This window comes from Alligator sinensis, unplaced genomic scaffold (assembly GCF_000455745.1).
Source record: "Alligator sinensis unplaced genomic scaffold, ASM45574v1 scaffold154_1, whole genome shotgun sequence".
Taxonomy (NCBI): Eukaryota; Metazoa; Chordata; order Crocodylia; family Alligatoridae; genus Alligator; species Alligator sinensis.
Window position 1 is genome coordinate 1751974 of NW_005842072.1, and position 9837 is coordinate 1761810.

The 9837-nt window shown below is 41.9% G+C and overlaps 1 protein-coding gene across 4 annotated transcripts in view; it reads right to left on the reverse strand.

Annotated features, from left to right (window-relative positions):
• The window catches only part of APAF1 (apoptotic peptidase activating factor 1), a 75661-nt gene that overhangs the window by 19685 nt on the left and 46139 nt on the right, over window positions 1–9837 (reverse strand). For all 4 annotated transcript variants that reach the window (XM_025204182.1, XM_006023636.3, XM_025204181.1 and 1 more), the window contains 3 exons: window positions 6444–6599; window positions 4154–4279; window positions 801–926 (listed from right to left, as the gene is read on the reverse strand). In XM_025204182.1, the coding sequence (XP_025059967.1) occupies window positions 801–926; window positions 4154–4279; window positions 6444–6599 (408 nt within the window). The remainder of the gene's footprint in view (window positions 1–800; window positions 927–4153; window positions 4280–6443; window positions 6600–9837) is intronic.

A 9837-nucleotide genomic window follows, 5' to 3' on the forward strand; every position in this document is an offset into this window, starting at 1 on the left:
TATTTTTGAGTTCTGCAATCACCTCTATCTACACTATGCAAACACAAATCATGACAAAAATATTTTTTGTAATACAATTAAAATATGTTATAGTAGGCATTTGACTTTTAGTATGATTGTTTTCCTCTGGTTCTAAGATGGCAACCTCCCCTCCCAAAGGGAGCATTTCTAGGGAGCAAGTGGAGGGACTTCTGGTGGCAAAGATCAGGGGTTAGGAATGAGACTTCTGCCCCCAAGATGGCAACAAGGGGTGGGGCAACTGTCAAGGGGCGGGGCTACCCATGAAGCCCTCAATAGCTCACCCAAACTTGTTAGGCAGCCCTCCAGCCAAAAAAATTGCCCACCCTGAGACAGACTAACTGAATCAAAGAGGCATAAGCTTTCATGAACAATAGCTTACTTCAGATGCTTATGCATCTCTGATTCACTTAGTCTATAAAATTACATCTCTACCCTGCCTTCTACATAAAATTAGTGCAGCATAATCAATGCTGCTTACAATAAAATTATAACAATTTATCAAAATCTCAATTTTTTTTAAAAGCTAACTTTACATACAGGATTACAATTCACTATTAATATGCATAAGACCTACCACTACCATTATTATTATTCCCATCTAACTTCTGTATGGTGTTTTTTATTGCATATGCTTACTCCAACTCTGGGATTTTAGATATTAGGACTGGAGTGTCTTTCCTTGCTCTAAACTTGAGACAACTGTTTTACACATTCTTAAAAAAAAAAGAAAGACACTTGCTACACACCTCATAAAAAGAAAGAAGTAGATGTCATCTTACCCTTATTGTCTGGTCATTAGAAGATGTCAGAAATAAAGAGCCATCAGGGGAAAATGTCACACAGTGAACCCAACTCATGTGTTCCCTGCAGTCAGCTACTTTTGTCTTGGTTTTAGTATTCCACAACTACAGCAAAAATGAGAGGAAGAGTCTAGCTGTAACACACAAATATTCTAAATCCGTAACACAAAGCACATACAGTAAGTGCCCAAGAATGTAATGAGTTTTCTTTTACTAGTATTTTATTGTATTGCCTCTATTCACTACAAAGATTTATTAGTTAAAAATATTGAAGTTTTCAGCTTGTAACTAAATTAATCCACAGTGTTAATTTACATACATACATAAGTGACCAAAATATCTATTACATAAAATATTATACTAGTAAATATGTTGAGACTAGTGTGGATACCATGCACTGCCATTTTAACTTGTGTGAATCATCAAATCCTGTAGCATACTTGTATATTCCATATCTTTTATGTAATGTTTTATGTATTACAGAATCTTTTATACCATGACTGGAGTACTGACATGGATGGCTTTAAACTGTCCAGGAAGAACAGGAAGGGGACAAGAGTGGGAGGAGCTGCTCTTTAAGTAAGAGCTGTCTGATTGCTCAGAGATCCAGTAAGAAACTGGAGACAGGCCTGTTGAAAGTCTCTGGGTTAGGGTCAGAGGGGAGAGCAACAAGGGTGACATCGTGGTGAGTGTCTGCTACGGACCACCAGACCGAGACAATGAGGTGGACGAAGCTGTCTTCAAACAGCTGGCAGAAGTTTCCCGATCACAGGACCTGGTTCTCACGGGGGACTTCAAATCACCATGACATCCACTGGGAGGGAAATGCAACAGAGCAAAAGAAGTTTTGGAGAGTGCTGGGAACAACTTCCTGGTGCAAGTGTTGGAGTGGCCAACTAGGGGCCATGCTCTTCTTGACCAGCTGCTCACGAAAGGGGAAGAATGGGTGGGGCATGCACTAGTGGATGTTAACTTGGGAAGCAGCGACCACAAGATAATTGAGTTCGGGATTCTGAGGAAAGGAAGGGTGTAGAGCAGGACAATAAGGACCCTGGACTCCAGAAAAACAGACTCTGACTCACTCAGGGAACTGATGGGCAGGATCCCCTGGGAAGCCAGTCTGAGGGGGAGATAAGTCCAGGAAAGCTGGCTGTACTTTAAAGAAACCTTACTGAGGGTGCAGGAATGAACCACTTGATGTGCAGGAAGACTTGCAAGTATGGCAGAAGAGCAGCTTGGCTTAGCAAGGAACACTTCAAATGTGTTAAAACACGAAAAGGAAGCTTACAAGCAGTGGAAAACTACTAGGGAAGAATATAAGAGTACTGCTCAGACATGCAGGGATGAAATCAGGAAGGCCAGAGCACAAATGGAGATCCAGATAGCAAGAGATATGAAGGGTAATGAGAAGGGTTTCTACAAGTATATCAGCAACAAAAGAAGGATCAGGGAAATTGTGGGTCCCTTACTGAACCAGGGAGACAACCTAGTGACAGATGATACAGAAAAGGCTGTAGTAATCTTTTTTATGTCTTTTTTACCCCAGTCTTCACAGGCAAGGTCAGCTATCAGACTACTGTGGAAGAGGTGGGCAGTGGCAAAAGAAGAGATTAGGGAGTATTTAGAAAAGCTGGATGCATACAAGTCCATAGGGCCAGACAGGATGCACCTGAGTGTGGAGGGAGTTGGCTGATGTGATTGTAGATAGAGCCAATGACCATTATCTCTGAAAACTCATGGCGAGCAGGAAAGATCCTGGATGCTTGGAAAAGGGCCCATCTTTAAGAAAGGGAAGAAGGAGGATCCAGGGAACTACAGACCAGTCAACCTCACTTCAGTCCCTGGAAAAATCCTGCAGCAGGCCCTCAGAGAATCCATTTCTAAGCACTTGGAAGAGAAGGTGATTAGGAACAGCTAGCTTGGATTCACAAAGGCAAGTCATGCCTGATCAACGTAATTGTCCTCTATAAGTTGACTGGCTCTGTGGATGCTGGGGCAGGGGTGCAGTGGATTAATATACCTTGACTTTAGCAAGACTTTTGATATGGTCTTCTACAACGTTCTCACAAGCAAGCTAAGGAAATATGGGTTGGATGAATGGACTGTAAGGTGGATAAAAAACTGGCTGGATCATCGGGCTTAAGGGTAGGAATCAATGGCTTATGTCTAGTTGGCAGCCAGTATCAAGTGGAGTACACCAAGAGTTGGTCCTGGGGCTGATTTTGTTCAACATGGGATGGAATGCACCCTCAGCAAGTTCACAGATTACACCAAGCTAAGTAGAGTAACAGTAGATACGCTGGAGTTTAGGGTTACAATCCAGAGAGACCTAGACAAATTATAGGATTGGACCAAAAGGAATCTCATGAATTTCAACAAAGACAAGTACAAAGTCTTGCATTTTGGATGGAACAATTCCATGCACCAGAACCGGCTTAGGACTGACTGGTTAAACAGCAGCTCTGCAGAAAAGGACCTGGAGCTTACAGTGAACAATATGCTGAACATGAGTCAATAGTGTGCTCTTGTTGTGAAGAAGGCTAATGGCATACTGAGCTGGCTGCATTAGCAGGAACACTGCCAGCAGAGGGAAGCGATTGTTCTACTCTGTTCAGCACTGGTGAAGCCATATCTGGAGTACTGTCTCCAGATTTGGGTCCCTCACTATAGGAAGGATCTGGAGAAATTGGAAAGAGTCCAGCAGAAGGCCACAAAAATGGTTAGAGGGCTGAGGCACATGACTTATGATTATGAGAGGCTGAGAACTTGGTTCATTTAGTCTGGAGAAGAGGTGACTGAGGGGCGATTTAGTAACAGCCTTCAACTAACCGAAGGGGGGTTCCAAAGAGGATGGAACTACACTGTTCTCAGTGGTGGCAGATAACAGAAGAAGCAGCAATGGTAGCTTAGGTTAGATATTAGGGAAAACAGTCTCATGAGGAGGGTAGTACAGCACTGGAACAACAGGCTACCCAGAGAAGTTGTGGGATATTCATCCTTGGAAGTTTTTAAGACCCAGGTAGACAAAACCTTGACTGGGAGAAAGTGAGGAGGTTTTTCCTAATATACAACTTAAACCTCCCTTGCTGCAACTTGAGATTGTTGCTCCTCGTTCTGTCATCTGTCACCACTGAGAACAGTCTCATCCTCTTTGGAACCACCTTTCAAGTAGTTTAAAGTAAAGTCGCTGAATTCACACTGAATGTGTATTTTTTGAAAATAGTTAATTTACTTCTGATTCTCCAAAACTAAATAATTGATACAGCATATTTTTTTCATTTTATAGCACAGGAGAGCTATCTGCATTATCTTAACAAAAGATGATCACTTACCTCAACAGAATAGTGTGAGAAAGCAACTGCTACCAGTTGATTGCTGGGGCAGAAGTCATAGTACTGGATTGTGTTTTGGTAACTTAAAACCTCTTCTAATAAATCACTGGTTTCAACATCTAAAAGCTGTGAAAACAATTCCAAGAAGTATGATGTATTAACATTATGACGAACTCGGCTAACTAAAGAATAAGATTTAATTCCTTGAATTAATCTCCGGCAACTACTGAATGCACAGTCTAATACACTGAATACTGAGTAATGCATTTTGTTGAATACAATAATTTTATTATTGAAAAAGTCCGATTTAAAAAATGTACCACGCTGACTCAAAATGCAGTCTAATTGGCCACCATATAAATAAGAAGGAATAATGTATCTTTTTAAACGTGCATATCTGTCCATATTGATAAACAAGTTAGTTTAAAAAACTGCTTTATTATTGATTCCATCACATGTAGAAAACATTCTGTAAGCTTAATATTTGGTGTTTTGAAATACAGAATAATCAAGAACTTCAGAAATGAGAAAAGTTAAATGATATGATCAAATCTGGTAAACTAATCCCTAAAGTATCTTACTCTGCATGCTAAATCAAAAGCTGAATGCTTTGTCAAAACTTGAGCAAACAAAAAAGCTAATTTATGCTATGCCAATTTCTAATATGCAGTCAGTTTAATAACTCAGTTGTAAAACATTGAAAAGTTGAGGTTACAATATCGTATAACAAGAGTCACTGACTGGCAGAATTAACCTTTGAACAATTTTCTGACCTAATTATGAAGGATGAAAGATAATAATTTCTAACACCCCTGAAAAGGCTCCTGTAACTTTTTCTCATTAACACAGCTTTATCTTTTTTTCTGTGCTAACCATTTAACGCAGGAGTGTCAAAGACCATGAAGTCCTATCATCCAGCCCACCGTGCTGCCTTGTGGGTTTCTACTGGACCCACGTGCCGCTTGCAGTGAGTGGGGCCAGCTCCTGGCACATGCTGCATGCAGCGCTGTGGGACCTGCCTGGCCTGCGCACTGGATTTGGGGCGGAAAAATCGTGCGTGAGCCTAATCCAGCCTGCAGACTGGCTCTGTGCTCCTCATCCAGGGCCTAATGAATTTGATACCATTGATTTAAACAGTTACAGTAAAATCTCTGTTATCTGGCGTAAAGGGGACTGGCGGTTATGTAAAAATTCTGGTTATCTGAAACCCCCCAACAGGGGTGTTCAGGTAACACGGAATGGGGCAGAGGGGAGGAGGTGGCAGCTGCACACGGAGTGGGGGAGGAGGGTATGTGGAGAAGGCTGTCTGCAAAGTGGCAGCAGCTCAAGGTGATGGGTGGCGGCAGCTGCCGCCACGTGCGAGCTTTCCCCTGTCCCCCCCGCCACGTCCATCCAGCCAGCCGGCAATTCCAGTTAATTGAATTTTCGGTTAGTTAAATGCCAGAAAGCAGAGATTTTACTGTATATGTCCTTCTATGCCAGGTGTGTCCTTTTATAACTAGTAATAACGGGGTGTCAAACATGGCAGATAATTTTCAGCTATTCCATATTTTCCTTAGCACTAAAGAAAGAACCAAGCATACAGCTATTCTTCTACAGCTTATTCAAAGGAGCCAGAGAGAAAGAGATGGGAGTGAACAAATGTGTGTCCAAAAGGTCAAAAGGCAGCTGAAGTCTTTCACCTGTTGTTGCAAAGCAGCTGCTTCACCTAGGGCTCTCAGTTCAGTCACAGACCAGAGTAGCTGCTTCTCAAAGTCCGAAGTTCCAGAATGAGACGCACTAGAGCAGAGGTTCCCAAACTTTTTCATATTGTGTACCCCCTTCCAAGTTTACCAGCTGCTCACATACCCTTACGAGCATATATTTTATATTTTTGTAATGGAGAATGTGTAAAGTAATTAAAGTAGGGGTGCACTGATAGAGATTTTTGGGGCTGATACTGATAGCTGATTTTTTAAGGAGACATACTGACCAATACCGATCCAATTTCCGATACTAGCCCGGCAGCTTGGAGAGCTGTGTGCAGCTGGTAAGTCTGGTGTGGTGGAAGAGGAGTGGGGAGGAAAGGAGTGTGAGGGTGGCAGGCCCCCGCAGTGAGGGAGAAGTGGGGCTGGGGCCAGGGCAAGCACTGTCCAGCCAAATTATCGGCTACATTGGGTCAATTTCTGATACGATCAATTTTCTTTATATCGCTGCCCATCCGATATCAGACAGATGTATTGGTGCACCTCTAGATTAAAGTAAAGGAAAAAACTGAGACTACAGGAAAAAATTAAATCTGAATACTTACAAGAAGTTTATTCTTGGCTGCCACCATTACTGTAGCACCATCTGTTGACCAGGAGCAACACTTGGGTAATGCTTCCACTTCTTGTTCATCTGCATTTCTGAAGAAATCCTTTATCCTAATACATTTCAGTTCATTTCCTGAGCCTGTTTCCCAAAGCTTCAAGAACAAATATATGAAATCAAACTCTCAAAATCAGAGATTATATAAATTAGCTTTAAATGCATACGAAAAGATTTATTAAAAGCCATTTATTCAATTTTTCCATACGTGTACAATGTACGTAAATATGTGTCATAAGGGAGGAGGCAGCTTGTAACTGCATATCCAATTCTGGACTTCTCTGCATCAGGAAAGTATTTACAAATTGGGAATGTTCAGAAAGCAGCGATCAAAATTATAAAAGCAGAAGTGCTTAAAATTTCTTTGGGCTGGGACTATAACACTTTAATTCATTTTATGAATGTGAAAGGAATGTATTTAACTACAGGTTACATTAATCTATTAACTATTAAAACTGCACAAAGCAATCTTTCCTCAAGGGTACTCTAAACATGTTTTCAAAGAATAAAAAGCCCCTAAATTCCTCATTTTAGAGCCAACAAACAGGATATTTTCTTTTCATAGTGTATTTTGTAATTCTCCACATACATACTATAAAATAAAGGCAGCACAACATTTTCCTTCTCTGGACCTGTATGTGAATTTTGTATTACGCTAAAATAATTTACAGTTTCTTGTTGTCAACTTAAAATCTTTGTACTACATATCCATGTAATCTATAAATGTATATTAAAAGGTAGATCCCATAAGATTTAAAGTTATAGTTATATTGGTATTTCTTTTTTGTGTCTAATATTGGAACGTGAAAGTTTTGGCAGAAAAATTAGAGCCATCTATCTTGTAGTTTCAGTGGCAATCATCCAAGAGCACACTAAATTATAGGCCATCAATTACTGATTTTTAGAAACTAAAGTAAATACATTTATTGTGATTCTCCGCTTTATCCTCAGATACATCCAACTGGTTAGAATTCTGAAAGACTTTCCTTTACCAAATATTTGCTAAATTTATTTTAGTATGATGGCCACTGGTGGAGGTGATTGGAAAGTTGCCCCCACTGCTGCTTCTCCTTGGTTGGGCTGGGCCACCGCTGCTGCTGACTATCCTGGAGCTAGATCCAATGCCACCCAGAAAGTAAGCAGGGGGACAGGCACAGTAGTGGGGGGTATACCAGGGCATGCAAGGGAAGGCAGCAAGGGAGGGGAAGCTTTAGCCCCTTGCCTCCATTACTGCTCTACATACTTAAAATGATCCTACAATAATTAGATTCTATACATAGAACTTTGTAGATTTGAAGTTGTCTTGGGTTTGGGTAAATATGGTACATCAAGGTTTGGGCAGAAGAATTCTCTAATTTTCACTAGACAAGGTAACATCCAAGCCAAAAAGGTTTATTGTGTTGATTTTTAATTCCGACAGTGAAAGTCAAGGTTTTTACATTTCCTAAGGGAATCAAAACACATGCTCATTATTTTTAAGTTACAGTGTAGAAAATGGACTTCCTTCAGCAAACAAGTAATACTTGAAAAGGTATGCTGTTCTCTAGTACTAGAATCTAAAGTAAAAGAGGAAAACAGACTGGGTTACAACTAGATCCTACACTATAGATTATCAGATGTCTCACTGTAAATGAAAGGATTAAAAAACATAGTGAAATCTCATAGAGAATGAAAGTTGGTGTTTAAAAGATACCATGCATGCACTTGATATAAATAGAGTCCACATTTGTGCCTAGTACACTAGATTAATTTTTTTAAGCCAACTGTAATGAAATAATTATTCTGAAGCAGAGCCACGATTATTCACTCAGAATGAACTGAGAGATACTCAAATACAGTTGCACAAATGAGACCTGCATGGAGTAAGTTCAAGCTAAACATTTACAGCCAGGTTTTCAAAACCCAAGCATTCTAAGCAAATTTGTACATTTAAAGTATCATTTAAAATACCTGATGCTTTAAAAATAAGAAAATAGAAAAGCATCAAAGAATTCTGTCTCTACCAGGAGTAAGGACAAGAGAAAAGCTGAATTCTGCCATGCACAGCAGAAAAAGGGAACAGACTTACGAGAAAGGTGAAACACTGATAACACCTGAAGTACCCACCAACCACAGCTATTATGAAAAAAAAAAGAGACTGTCTTGTGGTGGAAGATGCTCCCATCAGGAAGACGTGAAATTTATTTGCTTTGGGGAAGAAAAGCAATTAGCTGTTGTTACATCTGCCTGTAGACAGTGCAAGCCCAACAGCTAAGAAGGATCTGATAAAAAAAGAAGTCTTGTCCCCTGATCTCGCTGATGCATTCAAAGGCAAGTAGAACCCTTTTCAACTTTGATTTTTATCACAGCAGCAGGTTTTCCATCATTCCTAATTTAGATACTCTTAAAGAAAAATAAGAATTTTTGAAGCGTGACTAATATGGTGCAAGTCTCTTAATTGCTTTAAAAAATATATCACTGACTAGGGAAAGTTAACTAAAAAAAACAAAAAACAAAAAAAAGTCATCCCTACCTCACCTGGCTGTGTAAAATTTAGACGTACACCGATACACTGGTACATATCGTATTGGCACTGATAAAAGGAAAATTGACATCATCGGGAATTGGCTTTTTTTGGCTGATGTGGTCAATAATGTTGCCAGTAAATGCCACATGCATGCACAGAGCCGCAGCATGCACATGACTAGGAACGCAGCCCGGCAGCTTGGAGAGCAGCATCTAGATCTTAAGCCTGTTGGGGCAAGGGGGAGGGAAAGGATGCAGGGGGATGCAGATTGAGTCCCCCATGGTGAGGGTGGGAGTGGTACTGGGGCAGGGATGGGGGTAGGCGCTACCCAGCCGGGGTAGGGTGGTATGCGGCACAGAGCTGGTGGCTCATCCAGGGGTTGCGGGGAGGGGGGGCTCCCGCCACTGCACACACCCCCGGGGAAGGCATGTGCCCCCCTGGATTTTTGCACGGGGTGAGGGTGGGCTGCTGCTGCGCGCTCAGGGCCGGGGCTGCTCCAGCCTCTTCCCAGTGGCTGCGCTTGGGCCGGGCAGAGTGGGAAAGGTTGTGGCAGCACTGGGAGGGGGGGCTACAGGGGAGCTAGAGCTACCCCAAAATTTGCTGTAGCCCTTGCTTCCAGTGCCACTGCCTCCCATCCTACCCCTCCTGGCCCAAAAGCAGCTGCCAGGAAGAGGCTGGAGCAGCCCCAGCCCGAAGCGCACAGCAGGTGGCCTACCCTTGCCCCATGCACAGATCCAGAGGGTTACATGCTCCCCATGCCTCTTCTGGGGGTGCATGCAGCAGTGGGAGCCCCCCCACACCCCAGGATGAGCCGCTGGGGCCCCACCCC